The 22,872-nt window shown below is 35.7% G+C and overlaps 1 protein-coding gene across 6 annotated transcripts in view; it reads right to left on the bottom strand.

Annotated features, from left to right (window-relative positions):
- Window positions 1-22,872, bottom strand: part of INVS (inversin) — a 224,476-nt gene that overhangs the window by 186,325 nt on the left and 15,279 nt on the right. The window contains exon 2 of one of the 6 annotated variants that reach the window (XM_077140260.1): window positions 5,521-5,631. The exons of the other annotated variants lie outside the window; for them this stretch is intronic. Coding sequence (XP_076996375.1) covers window positions 5,521-5,530 — 10 coding nt within the window. The 5' untranslated portion in view covers window positions 5,531-5,631. The remainder of the gene's footprint in view (window positions 1-5,520; window positions 5,632-22,872) is intronic. 6 annotated transcript variants of the gene reach the window in all.

The following is a 22,872-nucleotide window of genomic DNA, read 5'->3' as shown; positions in this document are numbered from 1 at the left end:
TAAAATGGATTAAAAAGCATGCACCAACTGTATGTTGTTCATAAGAGACTCACCTTAGACCAAAGACACAATTAGGTTGAAAGTGAAAGCATATTCTATGCAAATAGTTACCAAAAAGGAATTGGGGTAGCTATACTAATACCAGACAAAATAGACTTCAAGTCAAAAGCTGTGATAAGAGACATAGAAGGACACTATACAGTAATAAAAGAGTCAATCCAACAAGAAGAAATAACAACCATAAATAAATATATAAGTCAAATACTGGCAAAACTGAAGGGAGAAACAGACACCTCTTCAATAACAGTTGGAGACTTCAATACACCAGTCTGATCAACAGATAGAACCATCTAAAAGGAAGATCAATAAGGAAATAGAGAACTTGAATGACATGATGAATGAACTAAAACTAACAGACACATACAGAACTTTGTACCCCCAAACAACATCATATATATTCTTCTCAAGTGCATGTTGATCATTCTCTGGGAGAGACATGTCAGGTCACAAAACAAGTCTTAATAAGTTTAGAAAGACTGAAATCAGACAAAGCATCTTCTCTGAGCTTAATGCCATGAAAGTGGAAATCAATAACAGAGAACTGGAAAATCCACAAATATATGGAAGCTATAGTCTCTTAAACAGTCAGTGGGTCAAAGAAGAAACTGCAAGGGAAGTCAGTAACTATCATGAGATGAGCAAAAACAAGGAAACAATGTATCAAGACTCATGGAATGCTGGGGAGGCTCTAACCACATACAGTAAAAAAGGAGAGCTAAAGACAAACCTAACTGCACACCTGGAGGAACTAGAAAGAGAACAGCAAACTAACTGAAAAGTAAACAGAAGGAAAGAAATAACAAAGATTAGAGCAGAAATAAATGAAATTGAAAATACAAAATCAATAGTGAGAATTAACAAAACTAAAATGTGGTTCTGTGAAAAGATCAAGAAAATTGATAAACCTTGAGCTAGACTAAAAGAGAAAAAAAGAAACAAAAATCAGAAATGAGAAGGGGGACCTTACTACTACCCCCTAGAAATAAAAAGGGTCATAAGACGATATTATGAACAACCGTATGCCAACAAATTAGAAAACTTTTATGAAATGGATAAAAATCCTAGCAACACACAAGCAATCTACACTGATTCCACAAGAAATAAAAGACCTCAACAGACCAATTACAAGCAAAGAGATTGCATCAGTCAACAAAAACCTCCCAATAAAGAAATCCCAGGACCAGATGACTTCACAGGTGAATTTTACCAATCATTCCAAGACGAATTCATGACAATCCTGATAAAACTCTTCCACAAAATTGAACATGAGGGAACACTGCCTAACTCATTCTATAGGCCAACATCACCCTAATACCAAAGCCAGATAAAGATACTACAAGAAAAGATAATTACAGGCCAATTTCTCTTATAAATATAAATGCAAAAATCCTCAACAAAATATTTGCAAATAGAATCCAAGAGCACATCAAAAGAATTACACACTATAATCAAGTGGGTTTTATCCCAGATGCAAGGATGGGTCAACATAAGAAAATCAATTAATGTAATACATCTCGTTAACCTAAGGAAAAAATATCAAAATCATCTCAATTGATATAGAACAGGCATTCGTATCCTTTCTTGATAAAAACACATAGAAAAATAGGAGTTGAAGGAAAACTCAACATAATAAAGGGCATATATGAAAAACCCACAGCTAACATCATACTCAATGGTGAAAGACTGAAAACTTTCTATCTAAAACCTGGAACAAGATAAGGATGTCCACTGTCACTGCTGTTATTCAACAGTGTACTGTAAGTTCTAACCAGCGCAATCAGACAAGAAAAAGAAATAAAAGGCATCCAAATGGGAAAGGAAGAAGTAAAACTTTCACTATTTGCAAATGGTATGATCCTATATATATACAGAAAGTCTCAAAAAAACTGACAACATATCTACCAGAGCTAATAAATGAACTCAGCAAAGTGGCAGGGTACAAGATCAACATGCAAAAATTAGTGGTGTTTCTATAACTACTAATGAGCAAATTGAGTAGGAAAACAAAAATAAAATTTCATTTCAATAGCAACCAAAAGAATCAAATATTTGCAAATAAGTTTAACCAGGCATGTAAAGGACTTGAATGCAGAAAACTACAAAACATTGCTAAAAGAAATCAAAGACTAAATAAAAGGAAGGACAATCTCTGTCCATGAATTGGAAAACTAAGTATTATTAAGATATTAATTCTCCCCAGAAGGATTTAGAAGTTCACGCAATAGCAATAAAAATTCCAATAGCCTACTTTACAGAAATAGAAAAGCCAATTATCAAATTTATTTGGAAGGGTAGGGGTCAGAATACATCTTGGAAAAGAATGAAATTCAAGATCTCACACTTCCTGACTTGAAAGCATATTACAAAGCTACAGTAATCAAAACAGCATGGTATTGGCACAAGGATAGATATATAGACTAATGGAATCAAATTGAGGGTTCAGAAATAGACCCTCACACCAATGATCAATTGATTTTTGACAAGGTTGCCAAGTTCACTGAATTGGGAAAGAACATAGTCTCTTTGACAAATGGTGCTGGAGAACTGGGCATCCATATGCAAAAGAATGAAAGAGGACCCCTGTCTCACACTATGTAGAAAAGTTACCTCAAAATGTATCATTAAAACTCTTAAGGCAGGCAACAGTGGTTCAGTGGCAGAGCTCTCGCCTGCCATGCTGGAGACCTGGGTTCGATTTCTGGACCCTGCCCATGCCAAAAAAAAAAAAAAAAAAACTCTCTTAGAAGAAAATGTAGGGAAGCATCTTGGTGTTAGGCAATGATTTCTTTGACTTTAGACCCAAAGCACAAGCAACAAAAGAAAAACTAGATAAATGGGACCTCATCAAAAGTAAAAACTTTTGTGCAAATGACTATTATAAAAGTGAAAAAACAACCTACTTAATGGGAAAAAATATTTGGAAACCACATATCCAATAAAGTTCATTTGTTTTTGTTTTTAATATTCTTTTGAGAAATCTTCACACACATACATACCATATATGGTGTACAATCAGTGGCTCACAATATCACATAGTTGTATATCCATCACCATGACCATTTCAATAAAGGTTTAACATCTGGAACATATAAAGAAATTCTACACCTCAACAAGGAAAAGACAAACAACCCAACTAAAAAATGAGCAAAAGACTTGACTAGATATTTTTCCAAAGAGGATATACAAATGGCTACAAAGCACAGGAAGATATGCTCAATATCATTAGTCATCAGGGAAATGCAAATCAAAACCACAATGAGATATCATTTCACACCTACTACAGTGGCTACTATTAAAGAAACAGAAAATTATAAGTGTTGGAAAGGATATAGAAAAATAGGCACACTCATCCATTGCTGGTGGGAATGTAAAATGGCACAACCACTGTGGAAGACAGGTTGGTAGTTACTCCAGAAGCTAAATATAGAATTTTCGACAATCCAGCAATCCTGCTACTAGATATATACCAGAAGAATTAAAAGCAGGGACTCAGATAGTTGTTTGCACACTGATGTTCATAGCAACTGTCAGAGTTGGAAGAAACTCAAGTGTCCATTAACCAATGAATGGATAAACAAAATGTGGTATACACATGTGACAGAATGTATTCATCTGTAAAAGGAATGAAGTCCTGATCAATTCACAATTTTACATGGGTAGGCACGGGGAATCAAACCCGGGTTCTCTGGCATGGCAGGCGAACACTCTGCTGTCTGAGCCACTGTGGCCCACCCTCACAATCGATTTTTAAGAGACTTTGGATTTAGAGTTCTAAAATGGCTTAAGGCTTTTGGGATGCTGTGATGGAAGGAATGCATTTTGCACATGGGAAGAAGACATCTTTTGGGGTCCATAAGGCAGATTGTGGTAGACTGAGTCTTGTATCCAAGAGAAATGTTTTTAAACTTAATTCATTCCTGTAGGTATGAACCCATTGTGAACAGGACATTTTGAAAGTGTTATTATTCATTAAGTTGTGCCCAAAAGAATGAGGCTGGGCCTTAATCCAATATGGTTGAAGTCCTTATAAGCAAAGGAAATTGGACACAGAAAAGAAAAACCAGGGAAAGGGGCCGGAAGCCGGAAGTCAATGGAACCTGGAAGAGAAAGAATACATTGCCACATGATGGAAAATGCCAAAGAACCCAAGGACTGCCAGCTAACCAGAATGCTGCTGACCCTGGGAGGAAGCAAGCCTCCTAGCTCTGAAATCATGAACCAATAAATTTCCATTGTTTAAGTCAACTCATTGAGTGGTATTTATTTTAGCATTCTGAAAATTAAGACCAAGTCCTTTGCTCACATTTTAAATTGGATTGTTTGTTTTTTTGTTATTGAATCAGTAGAGCTTTTAACATATAAATCACCATTATTTAAATTCCCTGATTGGTGATTCCCTAATTGACACCTGGGTCATATCTGTGTTGTTTGTCTTTTTGTTGTTGAATCAATAAAACTCTTAATATATAAATCATCATTATTCAAATTCCCTGATTGGTAGTTCCCTTATTGATACCTGGATCGTGTCTGAGTCTGGTTCTGTTGATTCCTTTGTCTCTTAACAGTGGCTTATTTTTTTCTTGCTTTTCTGTGTATCTCATAATTTTTAGTTGAAAGTTGAACATTCAACTACTGTTAGGACAGTAGGTATCAACTTCTTTTGATAGATGTTTTTAGGGAGAAATTTAGCTAATCTCATCAGGAGTTAAGATCAGTTTTACTGTTTTAATAGTTATCTTTTGTGTACCAGTGAATTCAAATTCCTCTAGTTACTTTGTGCTTAGGTTGGGGACTGTTTTTTTTAGAGTGGCTTTATTTTCAATGTTTTTGCTCCATCTTCAACTTACAGGTTTCCTTGTGAACCTTCAACTCAGCAAAAGTCTCTCTATGCTTTTCCCCCTACCCCAACTTTGACCACTCTTGATTGCTGCTTAATGAATGTAAGCCTAGTGCTAGGACCCAGAGAGGTGGGAGCTATTTATTGTCCTGGTACAGCCATAGTCTTAGAAGTCTTACCAGTGAGGTTTTCTAGGCAGTAGTATAGTTTCCTGCCCGTCCCCCAGGGCTAGAGGATTTACATCATTTTCTCTTTCCAAAGTAGTGGTAGGTCTTTGTTTGTGACCCAGGAGGCACAGAGTTTATTGTTCTTTCCCCATCAGGTTAAGGTTTTTGTTCTGTAAAGAAGATGGGTCAAGGCAAGGCTTCTTGTGTTTTATGCAGTGGCAGAGCACCCCCTTCTCAAGGTCTTCTCTTCAAAGGGAAATGTCCTCCAGTCTCCTGCCCTGCCTTCAGTCATTCTTGTAAGCATTCAGTGACAGTCAGGGGAGAACAGCTTGAGAGTTGGTGTCAACCGCCTTTGTGTCCTACACGTGTCTTGTGTATATAGGGGCTCTATACTCACACTCTTGCCCATACTTGGCCTTTAGCAATTCATTAAAACATGTTGGCTGAATGGCTTACCTGCTTGCATGGTAGCCCCACTTTTCTTCTGTATCCTTTTCCAGGTGAGTCAGTGCTATGTCCTTTCTCTCCTGTCTTTTCCTAAATTTCAGACTCTGTGACCTCAGTTCTCTGTTGGGTTCCAGAAAGGTTATGATTTAATAGTTTACACAGTTTTTTTGTTGTTGTTATTACAATGGAATGACACTCTTTCCAGATTTCTATGTCCTTGGAAAAAGTGGAACACTGCCTTAACATCTTATAGAATGTACCAGAAAGAAATTTTGAAAATTCCTGGACTATTTTTAAAATTGTCCAGTACATTTCACCCTTGCTAACTAGATACATAACACCTTTTTCCTAGGAAAACATTTCAAAGATGCTTCCACCTACCATAATCCAACTATCAGATATACACATAAACATAGTTAGTTCCTTCCCAATAGTTGCAATAGGGGCAATCCACAAGCCATGCCCAGATGTTGTATTGATGGCCAGGCACACGTTGTATGATTACATATTATATGATTCCATTTGTATGAAATATTCAAATAGGTAAATCCATAGAAGAAAGATTGGTGGTTTCAAGGTACTGAGGGAAGGAAAAATGGGGAGAAACTATTTAATGGGTATGGAGTTTTATTTTGGAGTGACAGTAATGTTTTGGTGGTTCCTCAGCATTGTGAATGTACAAAATACTAACAAGTTGTTCATTTTAAAATTATTAATTTTATGTTATATGAACTTCAATAAATTTATATAATTACAAGGAAAAAAAGGAACAGGTCCATGTACACCTCAGTCAGTTTCTTACCAAACCTTAGTACAATGCACAAAACCAAGAAATTGCCATTGTTACATATTAATATTAACTAAACTACAGACATGATTTGGATTTACCAATTTTTACCTGAACTTTTTTTTTCTGTAATTTTATCAATATGTAGACTACTAACCATCACCACAATCAGGACACAAAATTGTTCCATTATTCCAAAGAAACTTTCATGCTGTGCCTTCATTTCCACCTCCCCCACAACCTTAACCCCTGCAACCAACGGTCTGTTCTCCAACCACACTAACTGCATAATATTGAGAATGATAAATAAATGGAAACATAAAGTATGAGTTGATAATGGCTTTTACACTCCACTCAAATTGTTCCTTTATCAATAGTGCATTCACTTTTATTATGAGAGTAGTATTCCATTATACGGATATACCACAGTTTATCTATCCATTGGGTTGCTTCCATTTTTTTATATCATTACACATGAACTTGCTTTAAACACTAGTATATAAATTTTGTTGTAGGGGGTGGGGGTGGGGACATAAGTTTCCATTTCTCTAGGATAATACCCAGGAGAAAGATTGCTAGGTGATATGATAAATGTAGGTCTAACTTTAGAAGAAACTGTCAAACTATTTTCCAGAGTGGTTATACCATTATACATTCTCACTAGCAATTTGAGACATCCAGTTACTGTACATCCTTACCAGTTCTTATTATTTTTACTATTTTTAAGTTTTAACCTTTCTGGTAAGTGTGCCTTTAATATAAATTTTGTTAATGGCTAATGGTGTTGAACATCTTTTCATGTGCTTATTTGTCATTATTATATCTTCATATGAAATATCTGTTCAGAATTCGTGGCCATTTTCTAATTGGAATTTTTGTTCTCTTCCTGTTGAGTTTAGAGAGTTCCTTATATATTCTGGATACAGTTCCTTTATTGGACATATCATTTGCAAATAATTTCTCCCAGTCTGTTGCTCGTCTTTTTATTCTCTAAACAGTGTCTTTCACTGAGCAAAAGTTTTTAATTTTGATGAAATCCAAATTATCAAACTGTTTTTCTTTTATGGATCATGCTTTTGATATCATGTCTAAAAACCCTAGGTCATGAAGAGCTTCTCTTACATTTCTTCTACAGTTTTATACTGTTGTTAAACATTTAGATATATGATCTATTTCAATGTAATTTTGTATAAGATATGAGGTTTAGATTGAGGTTCATTTTTTTGCCTATGGATGCTAAGTTGTTCCACTATCGTTTGTTGAACAGAATATACTTTCTCCATTGACTTCCTTTTTACCTTTGTCAAAAATCAGTTGGCTACAAAATCAATAGACTGAACCTGCAAACTTGGGGTTTGTTCATATGAAACTTACTCCAAAAAAGGACAGGCTAAACCTACTTAAAATTAGGCCTGAGTCCCCCCAGAGAACCTCTTTTGTTGCTCAGATGTGGCCTATCTCTCAGCCAACAGGGCAAGCAAACTCACTGCCCTCCCCGTCTCTACGGTGGGACATGACTCCCAGGGGTGTACACCTCCCTGGCAATGTGGGACAGAAATCCTACAATGAGCTGGGACTCAGCATCAAGAGATTGAGAAAACCTTCTCAACTGAAAGGGGGAAGAAGGAAATGAGGCAAAATAAGTTTCAGTGGCTGAGAGATTTCAAATAGAGTTGAGAGGTTTATCCTGGAGGTTATTCTTGTGCCTTATATAGATAATCCCTTTTTAGTTTAAGATGTATTAGAGAGGCTAGAGGGAAGTGCCTGAAATTGTAGAGCTGTGTTCCAGTAGCCATGTTTCTTTAAGATGATGCTATAATGATATAGCTTTCTCAAAGTGACTGTATGATTGTGAAAACCTTGTTCTGATGCTCCTTTTATCTACAGTATGGATAGATGAATTAAAAATGTGGATTAAAAATAAATAAATAATAGGGGAGCAAATGTTAAAATAAATTGAGTAGAGGGAAATACTAGTGGTCAATGAGAGGGAGGGGAAAGGTGTATGGTATGTATGAATTTTTTCTTTTTCTTTTTTTTTCTGGAGTGATGTAAATGTTCTGAGAAATGATCATGGTGATGAATATACAACTATGTGATGATATTGTGGGCCACCAATTGCACAACAAGTATAGAATGCTCATATGTTAAGAATATTTGTGATGTATGTTGATTGATTTTTTTAATAAAAATAAAAAAGTGAATCTCACTATTTATGATTCATTGAGAGAAGATCAACCAAATTCAATGAATCAGAATTTTAGAGTATTTTATAAGAAAAGCAATTTAGTACTTGCAATTCATACAGTATCCTAATCTAAGCATTTAAAAAAAATTGTGACCTCTCAGGGCCATAACAATGACAGTAATGACAATGACTATTTATTCAACAAATAATTATTGTATTTGCTGCCTTCTATGTGCAGGCACTATGGCTACAGCAATTAATAAAACATGCAATCCAAAAAAAAAAAAACAGTTGGCTGTATTTGTGTGGACTCTATTCTCTTTCACTGATATTTCTATATGACTAGCTCTCCATCAATACCATAGTCTTTTTTTAAAAAAAAATACATTTTTTTAATGTAAGGTTCTTTAATAAATTTCATTTTTCTAGAACAGAATTTTTTCAAAGTATTATTTTAGAGAAGTTGTAGGTTTACAGAGAAGTCATGCATATAAAAAGTGCACTGTTGTCATATTCCCCCTATTATTGACATTCTGCATTAGTGTAGTACTTTTGTTACAGTTAATGAAAGAATATTAAATAGTAATATTAACTACAGTCCATAGCTTACATTAGGTGCATTTCCCCCCACATATCACCCTATTCTTAACACCTTGTGTAAATGTTGTACATTTGTTATAATTCATGAAAGAACATTCTTTTACTTAGTACTATTAACCCCAGTCCATCGTCGACAACAGGGTTCGCTGTGTTATACACTCCCATGTTTTCTCTTCTATCATTCTAATAACATACACAACCCTAAAATTCCCCCTTTTAACCACATTCACATATATATAATTCAGTGTTGTTCATATACTCACAATAATATATCATCACGACCATCCATTTCCAAACCTTTACAATCAATCTAAATAGAAATTCTGTACAAAAATTAAGCCTTACCTCTTCATTTTCTACCTAGTCTATTCCCTGGTAATCTATATTCTAGAATCTAATTCTATGAGCTTGTTTATTATCATTAATTCATATCTGTGAGATCATATACTATTTGTTCTTTTTTTGTGTCTGGCTTATTTCACTCAGCATCAGGTCCTTATGGTTCATTCATGTTGTCTGTCCTAGAGCAAAATTCTTCTCTGTCTGTGGACCTGTGAAACCTAGAAAAAATATGATGGTGGGACAGTAATAGGATAGGCATTTCCATTCCAAAAGGGAGGAAACTTGGAGGGAAAACAGGGGTAACAGGTCCTAAGCAAGTCCGAAACCCAGCAGGGCATACTCCATTAGATTTCAGAGCCTGAGAGTCATCCGTGGATCAATGCTTAGTTCTCTGGGCCCACTGGAGTGGCAGTACCACCCCTTCTAAACACTTGCATAGTGGCCATGCTCTCTCCAAATGGTGGGGCCTAGAGCCGCCCTCTACAAGCACTGGTCTTGCTCTACCTGAAAATTGGGATGTAGGCTCTATTCTCGATAAGCCTAGGGGAGGCAAATGAACTCTTGCCAAATACCTGAACACAGATTCTATTTTCTCTAAGCTTCGAGATGATGTTCATCCTGAATATTAGGGTGGGGACCCCACCCCATCCAAGTGCAGGGGCAGATGGCCTGCCTACTCCAAGCACAGGGGAAAACCCACCCTTTCTACATTTGTGGATGGGCCTGCTTTCTTCTCTGAAAAGATCTCTTTGGTCCAGACTTCTGCCATTGGTTCTGCCATTGAAGTCATTCTTCCTTCAATTCATTTCTTCTCTTTCCTTTTACAGTCTGGAGTGGTAGTGCTTCTGCTCATATAAATTTCACAAAAGCCTTCTCAGGTTTGCATGCAGTTCCAGGGGGACCAAACCATTAGACAAAAGACTTTCCACAGATACTTCCTGGACAACTGTATTTCCAATCCTGACTTTCTCTGAGATTTGTGACTGGATCCATAAAGAGGGTTCAGCCAAACCCTCTTTAGAAAGTATTGTTTGGTTTAATCTTCACATGGAGGCTACTCTCTGGGGACTTACTTCCTGGAAGCTCAGAGAACACCCTGATAGAATCACTTGTGGCCCTAGTCTCAGAGGAATATCTTGATAAACTGAGAATTTCACAAATCATCATTTCTGTTTTCTTTGTGTTTAAGAATGTAGATTATTTCTTTCCTCTCACATTTTACTATAAGGCAGAAGAAGAAACCAAGCTGTGTCCTACACATTTACCTTGGAAATTTCCTTAGTACATATCCAAGTTCTATGCTTCCAAGTTGCAATTTCAACCCGACATTAGGACATAATTCAGCCAAGTTCTCTGCTGCTTTATAACAAGGATCACTTTTCTGCCAGTTTCCAATAACACATTTATCATTTCCTTCTAAGGTTTCATCAGAGGACCGACAGTCTCTTTAAAGTAAGGTAGGCTTTTTTTTTACCAAGTGCCTCACAATTTTTCCAGCCTCAACTCATTAACCAATTCCAATTCACATTTTCATGTATTTATCAGAGCAGCATCTCACTCCTGATAGTAAACACTGCCTTAACTTACAGGCTGCTATGAAAATATCACACAATGGGTTGCCTTAAACAAGAATTTATCGGCTCACAGTTTCAGAAGCCAAAAGGCTTGCTTCCTCCTGGGGGGTATTAAGCATTCTGCTTGGCTGGCAATCCTTGGGTTCCTTGGCTTTTTTATTACATGAAGATGCCCTTTCCTTTCTCTTCTAGGTTCCATTGACTTCCAGCTTTCAGCTCCTCTCCATAGTTTTATAAGGATTTCAGCCATATTGAACTAAGGTCCTCTCTCATTCAGTTTGGGCATACTTTAATAGCACCTCCAAAAGTTCCTATCTACAGTGGGTTCACACCCACAGGAATGGATTATGAACAATATATTTTTCTTGGGTATATAACTCCATCTGCCACAATCTTGATTCGCCATTTTCCAAAAGAAGATATACAAATGGTCAATAAACACATGAAAGGATGCTGAATATTATTAGCCATTAAGGAAATACAAATCAAAATCACAATGAGATACTGTATCATACCCACTAGACTGGCTATTGTTTAAAAAATGGAAAATAGTAAGCGCCAATGACAATTCAGAGATATAGGAATCTTAGTACACTGTTGGTGGGAAGATAAAGTTGTGCAACTGCTGTAGAAAAAGTTTGACAGCTCCTGTGAAAGTATCAACTTGGCCAGGTGATGGTGCCTAATTCTGTGGCAGTGGACTTGAATGATTAGGATGTGAAATTCATCTATGGCTAATTACATCATAGAAGGGGAGCACCTTCTGCAATGAGTGACATTTAATTTAATTAGCTGGATGCTTAAAAGAGAGAGGTCAGCAGAGAGCTCAGCATACCTCATTTCAGCACTCACAGCTCAGCCCAGACGTTTGGAGATGCAGAATGGAATCACCCTGGGGAACCCAGAAGCCAGGAGAAAAGGCCAGCAGACATCACTGTGTACCTTTTCAAGTAACACAGAACTCTCAGATGAAAGCTAGTTGCCTTTTCTGTGAAGAACTATAAGTTTTTAACTAAATAAGTCCCCTTATTAAGAGCTGATCCATCTCTGGTGTGTTGCATTCTGGCAAACTAAAACAGCTCCTCCAAAAGTTAAACCCAGGAGTACTATATGAACTGGCAATTAGACTTCTAGATATATACCCAAAAGAAATCAGGGACTCAAACAGATACTTGTACACCAATGTTCATAGCATCACTAATCATAATATCCAAAAGGTGAAAAGAACCCAAATATCCATTTTAGAAGAAAGGATAAATAAAATATGGTATATTCATATAGCAGAATATTACTCAGCCCTAAAAAGGAATTAAATTCTAATACATGCTACTACATGGATGAACCTTGAAGACATAATGTAGAGTAAAATAAGCCAGACACAAATACACCAAACACAAAAGGACAGTTATATTATTATTTCACTTATTTAAAATGAATTGAATATGCAAATTCATACAGCAAAAAAGTAGAGTTCAGGTTTCCAGAGACAAGAAGGATGGGGATAATGCATAATGAGTACAGGGTTTCTGTTTGGGGTGATGGAGAAGTTCTGGTAAAGGACGGGGGTGGAGGTGGCACAAAACTGTAAATATGATTAATCCCATTCAATTATATGCTTAGGAGTGGTTGTAACAGGAAACTCTATGTTACATATATATTTACAAGTTAAAAAAATTAAGAGACTAAAGAGACGATAGCAATACATGCAATTTTTGATCCTGAGCTGACTTAAAAATGGGGGAGAAAATGCCCAAAAATACATTATTTAGACATAAGTAAAAAATTGGAATATAGTAAAAGCTTCATCTATAAGTTAAATTTTCTTAAATTAGCTAACTATACTTCAGGTGGTTACCTACTGAATATTCTTGTTCTCAGGAAAATTGCATGGAAGTATTAAGGGTTCAAAGAGAATGATGCATACTACCTGCTCTCAAATATTTAGAAAATAGAGATGGAAATAGATAGGTGGACAGATGGATCAGCCCAGGATTAAAAATTGCATATATTACCATTGTCTCTTTAGTCTCTTAATTAAAAAAAATTTTTTTATAATTAGTTCATATTAGTGAGACAACACAATATTTATTCTTTTGTGTCTGGCTTATCTTATTCAACACAATGTTCTTGAGGTTCATCCATGTTATCACATGCATCAGGACTTCATTTCTTCTTAAAGCTGAATAATAATTCATTGGGATAAACACCCCACATTTTGTTTATCCACTCACCAGCTGCTGGACACTTTTTGGCAATTGTGAATAATGCTGTTTTGAATATTGGTGCGCAAATGTCTGTTTGCATCCCTGAGTACACACCTAGCAGTGGAATTGCTAAACACATGACAGTTTCGTACTTAGTTTTCTGATGAACCGCCAAACTGTCTTTCAGAGTGGTTGCACCATTCTACATTCCCACCAATAGTGAATAAGTGTTACTATTTTTCCACATTCTACCCCACACCTGTAGTTTTCTTTTCTTTTTATTTTTTGTACGCTGTATGGTGGGAGCCACATTTCATTCTTTTTCTACACGAGTATCCCATTATTTCAGCACCATTTGTTGACTTTTTATTTGTTTCTTCTTTCTTTCTTTGCTTGTTTGTTTGCTTTTCAGGAAGTGCATGGGCCAGGAATCGAACCAGGTCTCCCACATAGCAGGTGAGAATTCTACCACCGAACTACCCTTGCACCTCTTCTCTCTCTCTCTTTTTTTTTTTTTTTTTGATACTGGCCATTCTAGTACTTATAAAGTAAGATCTCATTGTGGTTTTGATTTGCATTTCTCTAACAGCTAGTGATTTTAAACAGTTTTTCATGTGCTTAGCCATTTGTATATTGCTTTTGGAAAACTCTCTATTCAGATCTTTTGCCTATTTTTTAATTGGGTTATTTGTCTTTTTATTGTTGAGTTGTGGGATTTCTTTATATATTTTGAATATTTTTAAGAAGGGCAAAAATTACTATGTGTAAATTATATTTCAGGAAACTTTCTTAAAAAACAACCCTCTCCCCACAACATGTCATGGCTCCTATTGTGCACCATGAGTGAAAAATATTTTGCTATTTTACTCAGGTAATGATCGGATATTCCTAGATTGGTTGAGGGTAACATATATGGGATGATCATGACAGAAACCAGTCACTTTTAAGCTGTCTTGGCATGAATGCTGCTAGTGAGGGAAACAAACTAACCAAATAAAATATCTTCATTGGGGAAATATAAATGCTAGCTAAAGAAGGAAAAAGTGTGACACTTTTGCCTGGGTTGTTTTGTGCCTGAAACTAAGCTATTGTTTTAGCTCTAAATTCTTTGAGATAAATTTTAATCTTGGAAATATTGGGATCCAGAAAGAATTTATAGCTTTTCAGATAACTTCCTTTGCTAACCCATGTTTCCATGCGATACTGATCAAAAGCGGTGTATTTTCTGTCCAGTATGCTCAATGAGCAATTCCTGAGACATGAGAGAAACAGTTTATTGTTAGGCATGAAACAGGAGATCAGATGGCCTATTGGCCTAAAAATCTGTCTCTCGAACTGCAGTAATTCTGATAGCCCATCAAAAGATGGGCAGGTTTTAAGATAATGAGCACCATGGCTCTAGATGGTGCAGAGGTGATCTAATTATTGAGCATGTGCAAACTGATTACATGTTTAGTCACAGAACATATGTAAGAAAATGGTAGTGTTAATTTGATAATAGGAGTGATTTTTAGCATTATAATGAGGTATAGGTCACTTATAGGTTAAAGTTCAAGCTACTGCACATGTCAGGCAGGCCCATTTTGGTTAGACACAGCTAAGTTATCAAGATAACTTCTGGATTGAGGTGCATTAGTTCTGGGCTGATCCAAGACCCTTCATTAATAAACATTAGGGGCTGTATTTAGTGATCATAAGACTCTAAGGTTGAAATACTGGATAAAATGGGTATCGGTGAAGTTAATTCAATCACAAGGGTATAAGATAAAGGATAAACAATCAGTATCAGAGATCAAGGCAGCTGGATTACAGTTCAGAGATTTCAGATATTTTCCTCTGTCTACTCTAATATACCAGAAAGAAAAAAGGAATATCTATATAATGACTCTGTAATCATAATCATCCCTTATATCCTAACTTCACAGTTAAACATGTGTCCTGGTTATTAAGTAATAAAGGTTATTGCTCTTGAAATTTGAGAGTCTTACAAATATAGGGCTATATACAGGGTTAGATACAACTCCTGGAGGAGGCAGGTGTTATTTTCAGAAGCTTTTTTTTTTTTTGAAGATGGAGGCAAGTTTTGCATTTGATTCAACAAATTTAGAACAGAAGTCCCTCTGCACAAGGCTTCTGAGTGATACAACAGTGTTAGGAAATCATTCTCTCCATCAAGGCTTCCAAAGTCTAATCCAGAAGATTTCAGAGGTTCTATAATTGCATTTATAGATAAGGACCTATGCATAAATTATTTATAATTAATAAATAACATTAATTATATGGAGTAATAAGTTATTAACCCAAACTTATTAACAGAACAAAAATGTATTATAGGCAGAGCATGCTCCTTTAATTGGTTTGAGCCCTTCTGGAGCCCAAGTGATATTTATAGAGAATATGCAATAATAAGGCTAGTCCCTAGCTGTCTCAAGATTAAAGGGCACTCTACTGGCATTTTATTTGTTAGTGTTAAGAAAAGAGAATAGTAGTGAGCACTAGTAAGATTATAGCAATTCATGTAATATGAACTTCCCTCTAAGGTGTGATTCCTTCTTGGAAGTTCTAAAGAGGATTTAAAAGCTGTGGTCACAAGCATAAAGGCTGAGAAGTGGAGGCAATCACTACATACTGGGGTAGTACTAATTGATTGGCTCTTGAGGGCCAAAATACAGTCAGCAGCATGGGGTAATGGGTAGATCTTCCTCCTGGAACACAGAAGTTAAGGTTAGTCACCATGCTCTTCCCAAACCTGCTCCAAGAGCCAGGGAAACTTTCAAGACTCTCTTGAATCCCTGACATCTGTGAAACTGGCATTTATACTTCCCCAAAGAGAAGATTTAATTGGGTTATGCTGCCACTATTCAATATGTTGTGCCTATAAGGCAAAAACTTGTGCCTTTGAGAAAACTGGAAGCATATACCCCTCTTCATGATTAGAAAAAGCATTTAGCCTTACTTGGGGGTCCTTCCTGAGTTGCTTTTGTTTGAGGGGATAGTGGCTTCATGGCTAGTTTGTGAGTAGTGAGGGTCCCAGTCTTATCTGGTTTGGGGCTACTTAGCTAAAAGAGAGCAACTAAGAGAGGCCTGTGTCTTCATGTACCCAATTTACCTACTCCCTTCCTCAGTTTCCTCAATTATCCACCATTTATTTTGATGCTCAAATGAGATGGTTTATTATTTGGAAGTATTTGGTAAATCACAGTGTGTTGGGCAAATGTAGGACTTATGATGTACTAATATTCATTTGCATTCTTATCAGGAGCAGTTAATAAAGAAAGCAGCTGACTAGTGTGTGGTGTTGTTTAATTATTCTGGCAACTGTGGAGGAAGCATCTACTCCATGACCATGTGGTGCTTGCTTAACTGGGCTGGCATTCTGTATGTGCTCAGTGTGAACACAGCTAAGAAAGCAGAGCTATCACCACTGTAACAGAGAAATCAAGTATTAACAAATGATTATGATTACTGAATCATTATATAGATGTTTTTTCTTTTCATATTGCAAAAGAGCCAAAAGTTAATATCTGAAATTGCTGAAACTCAAGTAGTCTCAGCCGTGTTTATACTTTTATAATGGCTATTCTAGCCTAGTCTCATCCCTTATACTTGATATTGTAATGGTAACAACTCCATTTCCCCTTCTTTGGATCCATGGAAACCTTGACCTCCTTAGACATGGGGAGGTAGAGTTTGGGGCCACTAGGCCATCTGATCTCCTGCTTCATGCAATATCTCCTTCTCTGAAACCCCAGTGTCACAAATTGGCCATTATGCACATAGGCAGAGAACCCCACATTTGTTCGGCATCACCATGACCTGAAGGTCTCTGCTCTATTGCATTCAGTTACTGAAGGCTAGTTGAAGCAGAAGAGCCTATACGGTTAATAAGCTGGTCTGGGCAGAAACCAGAACTGGACTAGCAGTTAGAGAAAATGAATGTTGCTTGCAGGCAGCACAAAGTACTGCCTAAGCACCATAACACCCAACAGAAGTCAATCCAGCATTCTCTACTGTCATTTTCTTTGCTTGTTCTAAAATGCTACCTTTACTTGGGCATCAAAGATGCATTTATTTCATCTGATTTCACCCACTTCGTACCCAACCTCTTTTATATTGTCACAATCTTAAGAAGGTATTTGTTGTCATTTAAAAATTTTTACTTATTATTATAGAGAAGCTACATGGGCACAATGGAAAGAGCATAGGATTCATAATTGAATGACTAGGTTTGAGCCTCAACTTGGCAGTTATTAGTTGTATGACTAAATTTCTTAGCTTCTGAGCTTCTGTGTCTGCACATACATGAGAATAATAATAATAGTTAAAATAATAATAAGGGACATATATTTTGAGGGTACTTGAGAGGTTACAAAATATTTTTACATAGTTATTGCAGAGATCTTAAAATATCATTTACACTCACTGCTGTTTTGAAATTATATAGCTGCTAGATTTCCCCAGATCGTATTTAATGTGTTAATAAAAACTATTTCAAATATATTGATGAATCACAATTTTAAAATATTTTGATAACTGTACTTCTATTTAATTGGTTTCCTTTGTAATCCTTTGTATTCTATTTAAGTTCTTAAAAATATTTTCTTCTAAACAGGGGTCTATAAGCTTACCCAGACTGCTGAAGGGCCCACAGTAGAAAAAAAAAAAAGGTTCAGAAAAATCCAATCTAAATAGCCAGTCAGCTCATTAGCCAGGGTTCAGACCTAATTAGTTCTTTCTTTCATGTCTTCCTTATTCTCTACTCAAACATATGAATGTGTACATATACACCAAAATATCTACCGACTCAGGGTTTAGTAGTTAAAAGCATGGGCTCTGGAATCAGACTTTTCAGTTTTAGTCCTGTCACATAGTAGACAAGTTCCTTATTCTTTCTGTGTTTCAGTTTTCTCATCTATTAAATACAGGTAATAAGAGTACCTCAAACTCTGTTTTATGTCACTAAGAAACAAACTAAAGAGTTCCAAAACACATAATACAATGATTGACACACAAAACGCAACTCTGAATGTTAGTTAATTTTATTACTATTATTAATCTGCATGCATATTCATGTAAGTATATTTATACATCTATATACATATATATAAAGGCAAGCATTTATAAACATTTAGCAACCCTAACTTTAAGATAGGGATGAAGAAAGGAAAAAGTGACCTGAAATATTACTACTACTCTACTTTTGAAGCTCCCTACCATATTGAAGTGCTGTGTTGAGAGATGTTATAGACAAGGAAAAGGAAATAATTCAAAGATTTATGTTTGCTTAGAACATGGGGGAGTGCTACAAAAGTTATAGTAGAATTTGAACAGTGCTACCTAGTCACTAGATCACAGCAAACATTCTCAAAAGCACTGTTAGCAGCAATAACAATATAAGTCATTTTACACTGTGCATATTTACAAATTATTGTTTGGTTTCCACAAAGAAAGCAATCTTAATCTTTGTAGAATTTAGTGGTTTTTCATCTTTAGAAAGTTCTGAAATTACATAACATTTGCTTATTTTACTTTATGTCCAGAGTGATATAGCAATAACAGCAAGAGAATCCTAGTTATTATCTACCTTGTAACAGGTGCCAGGCTAGATGTTTTATAGCTATTATCTCATTTATCTCTCACACGTGAAATATTATCATTTATAGTTACATATTAGGAAACTGAGGCTCAAAAGGATTAAGTGGCTTAGCTAAGATAAAACAGCTAATAAACAGCAGAGCCACAATTCAAAACCCAGGTTTATCTAACTATAGAATTCATACTTTTTCTACTACACCTCATTGTTCAGTATTAAAATGAATCTCCTAAATTCTGTTACCAACTACAACTCTGGCATTGATTCAAATTATCTGAACAGAAGTTACGAGAAAAACATACGTATCTATAAAAGATAACCATAACATGAAAGAATTTTACTATGCTTGTTTATATTTTAGGGCCCAGATCTGAGTCCTAATTCCTAATTGGAATTTAGGAAATAGTAAGCTATGTTAAAACATGAAGAATTAGTGTCAAACACTAAGAATTATATTAGGTTAAACATTAAGAATTGCTACTGAAATGATGTTTCATTCAGGGGAAGCCTCTTCAATCCTTCCCCAGGACAATGGGCGGCACAGAAAGTGTTCAATTTAATTAGTCGTGTATGTAGAGACACTCATCTGTTTCCATGGAGTCAAACACATTGCTGACATATTCTCCATGGAAACAGAGAAAGGAAGACAGAAAATGCTGAAGTGAATGAATTCACTGAGCAGTTGGTGAGCCACGATTCAAGAAAAAAATAATCTATAGTACTATGTTACTAGTTTCGAGAAGGGAACTAGCATATACTTACATATCAGCAAACATGTTACATAAAAGGATGCTTAAAATACATTAAAATATAAGATGTAACAATTATTTTAATAGGAATATATAAATATCAGGAAATACCAGAGAGCAAAGATATTACTGGCTATACCCAAAAGATACAATGGTACAATCCTTAAAAGATAAGCAGTGTTGGATGCACGGGTGGTTCAGTGGTACAATGCTCACCTTACGTGCAGGATACCCAGATCATGCACCTGCTCGCCCTGCCCCGTCTGCCCCCCCCCCCCAAAAGATAAGCAGTGTTATGGCTCAAAGTCAGTGATGAGTCAGGAGTTATTTGGAGAAAATGGACAAAATGATAGAAAACAAAGGGGACTGATTTATAAGTAAATTTAACAGTTCAATACCAGTTTCACATCATGATTACATTTAAATTTTTAAGGATTTTTCTCTCTAGGGATATAAAATTATAGAAGGGTTTCAAGTTTTAAAGAAATGCATTAGTTAATATAACTGAGCCTGTATGAGTGTTTCTGACTTATAACATGCCACATTTTTGGTATGTTTGAAAGTTATATTTTTCATTAAAATAATAAACGTACTTAAAAAAATGTTTTTTTTTTTTAAAAAAAAGCATTCTAACTTCAAAAAAAAAATTTCCCATGGAATTTAGTTTTAACCTAATGCTCAATTCAATTTAATTAAACTCAATTCACATTTAGTCCCTGCCCTCAACATGACTACACTTTGCTTGGGAGAATATTTATTCATTCCTTCACTGAAATATTTTTCATGTACTGTGTTTTGTGGATATAGCAATAAATTTAAACAGACCTTGCATACACTCAGGGAGGCTACTAGCTTATAGAGAAGAAAAACACTTTAAAAATAGTCATTCAATGTGCAACCTGTTCTCCAATGTTCAGAAAACACATGATACATAAATAGAGAGACAGATAGATGAAAGAAAGAGAAAAGGAAGGAAAGAAAGAGGGAGAGAGAGAGAAAGAAAGGAAGGAAGGAAAGAAGGAAGGAAGGAGGGAAGGAAGGAAATAGCATAGGTGGCAAAATGTTCAAATCAGTGGATCGGGGTATGTTGAAGCTCTCTGTGTGGGGTTTGTAATATTTTGCAAATTTCCCATAAGTTTTAAATTATTTCAAAATTAAAAGTTAAAAAAACAGTCATGCAAATAAATATACAGTTACAGTCTGAGACAATTTCTATGAGAATAAAATGCAGATGGCCAAGAGAGAAGATTATGAAGAGATTTAATAGAGACTGGAAGGTTGGAACAGGCCTCTTTGAAGAACTGACCTTAAGGACAAGATCTGAAGGATGAGTAAGAGTTAGTTTGAGAATGGAGAGAAGAGAACTTCAGGCAATTTAAATACTGACATAAAAAATAGCCTGGCAAGTTTGAGAAACTAAAAGAAAGCAAATGTTTCTAGGAAGAATACAGTGAGAGTGAGGATACAGAATGACAGAGGTAACACATAACCTTTTAAATTGTATCCCAAGTGCAATGAGAAGAATTTAAAGAGTTTGGGGTAGGGAAGTGACATAAGTGTGCACATTTATCACAGGTGAACATGGAACATACAGCAAAACTGATCATATTCTGGGACACAAAGTAAACTCTCAACAAATATCAAAGGACTGACATCAGGGAATACATGTTCTGTGACTACAAGATAGAAATCAATAACAAAATCATAACCTAACAAATGCTTACGTATGGAAATTAAGAAATATACTTCTAAATAACTCATAGGCCAAAGAAGAGAACATAAAGGAATGTTTAAAATATTTTTAACTGAAAGATAATGAAAATTTTATTTATACTGATGGGATGTAGCTAAAGTCATTACTTTCAAAGGGTATTTAGATCTTTACATTTACATTACATTAGAAAAGAAGGCTGAACTTAATATCCTAACCATCTGTGTCAAGAAGTAAAAACAATAACAACAAACAATGGGGAACATAAATCCAAAGGAATTAAACAGAAAGTGAATTAAAATAAGAGCATATATCAATAAACTAGAAAACAAAAATAAAATATAAAGAACCAATAAAGCCAAAAAGGAGAAAGATCAAGAAAATATACAATAAACATTACAAGGAATATTAACAGGACATTACTGAAGATGATGCAGATGCTAAACAGAAAATCCAAAATTATAGTGAATCACTTAATGCCAATTTAAGAATTTAGATGAAATCAACAATTTCTAAAAACATAACTTAAAAAAACTGACACAAGAAGAAAAAGAAATCCTGAATAGTCCTATACTAATTAAAGAGATTGAATAACCAATCAAAAATCTTTTCACAAACAGGACTGATTGTAAAAATTCAGAAATGGATAGCAAAATACTACCTGATTGTAGCACAATAATGTAAGTACACTAAATGAAGCCTGTCATAGTCAGGGTCATGTGTCAACTTGGCCAACTGGTGGTAATTGTTTGTCTGGTTGGGCAAGTGCTGGCTTGTCTGTTGCAATGAGGACATTTCATAGAATTAGATCATGATCACGTCAGCTGCATCCACAGCTAATTCCATTTGTAATCAGCCAAGGGGAGTGTCTTCTGCAATGAGTGATGCTCAATCTAATCACTGGAAGCCTTTTAAAGAGGATTCAGAAGAGACAGGCTCTCTTCCTGCTTCGGCCAGGGAGCCTTTCCTGTGGAGTTCATCCAGACACTCCATCGGAATTGCTAGCTTCACAGCCTGCCCTGCAGATTCTGGACTCTGCATTCCCATAGTCACACGAGACACTTTTATAAAGTTTATATTTGCAAGTGTTTCCTGTCAATTCTGTTTTTCTAGAGAACCTTAACTAATACAAAGCTGAATGTGAGAATGACAGAAGGAGGAGGGCTAGGGGCGCATGTGAAACCAGAAGGAAAGACAAGACAATAAAGACTGAGATGGTATAACCTAAAAATGCCTACAGTGTACAATGATAGTGACTAACTGTACAAATTAAAAAATGTTTTTGCATGAGGGAGAACAAAGTAATGTCAATATTGTAGGGTGTTGAAAATAGATGGTTATTCACATTTTAGAACTTCAACTTCCGTGTGAGACTAAAGCAAAAAATGTTTATTTGGTACAAAGTTTATATTTTGACTTGTGCAGTTCCTAATATAACTTATATGGACAAGTTAACTGAATACGATAAGTACATGGAACCTTGAATAGGGCATGAGATTTTGTAGGCTTGTCCAGTGTGATGCCCCAACAAATCCCAGAATGATTTAACAGTGAATAAAGAAGTATTTGCAAAGTCCCTTGGGGGAATGCAGAGAAAGGGGGAAAACTCAGTG

This window comes from Tamandua tetradactyla, chromosome 2, assembly GCF_023851605.1.
Source record: "Tamandua tetradactyla isolate mTamTet1 chromosome 2, mTamTet1.pri, whole genome shotgun sequence".
In the NCBI taxonomy this organism is placed as follows: domain Eukaryota; kingdom Metazoa; phylum Chordata; class Mammalia; order Pilosa; family Myrmecophagidae; genus Tamandua; species Tamandua tetradactyla.
Note: the sequence above shows the minus strand (reverse complement) of the source record. Positions and strands in the feature narration are given on the sequence as shown.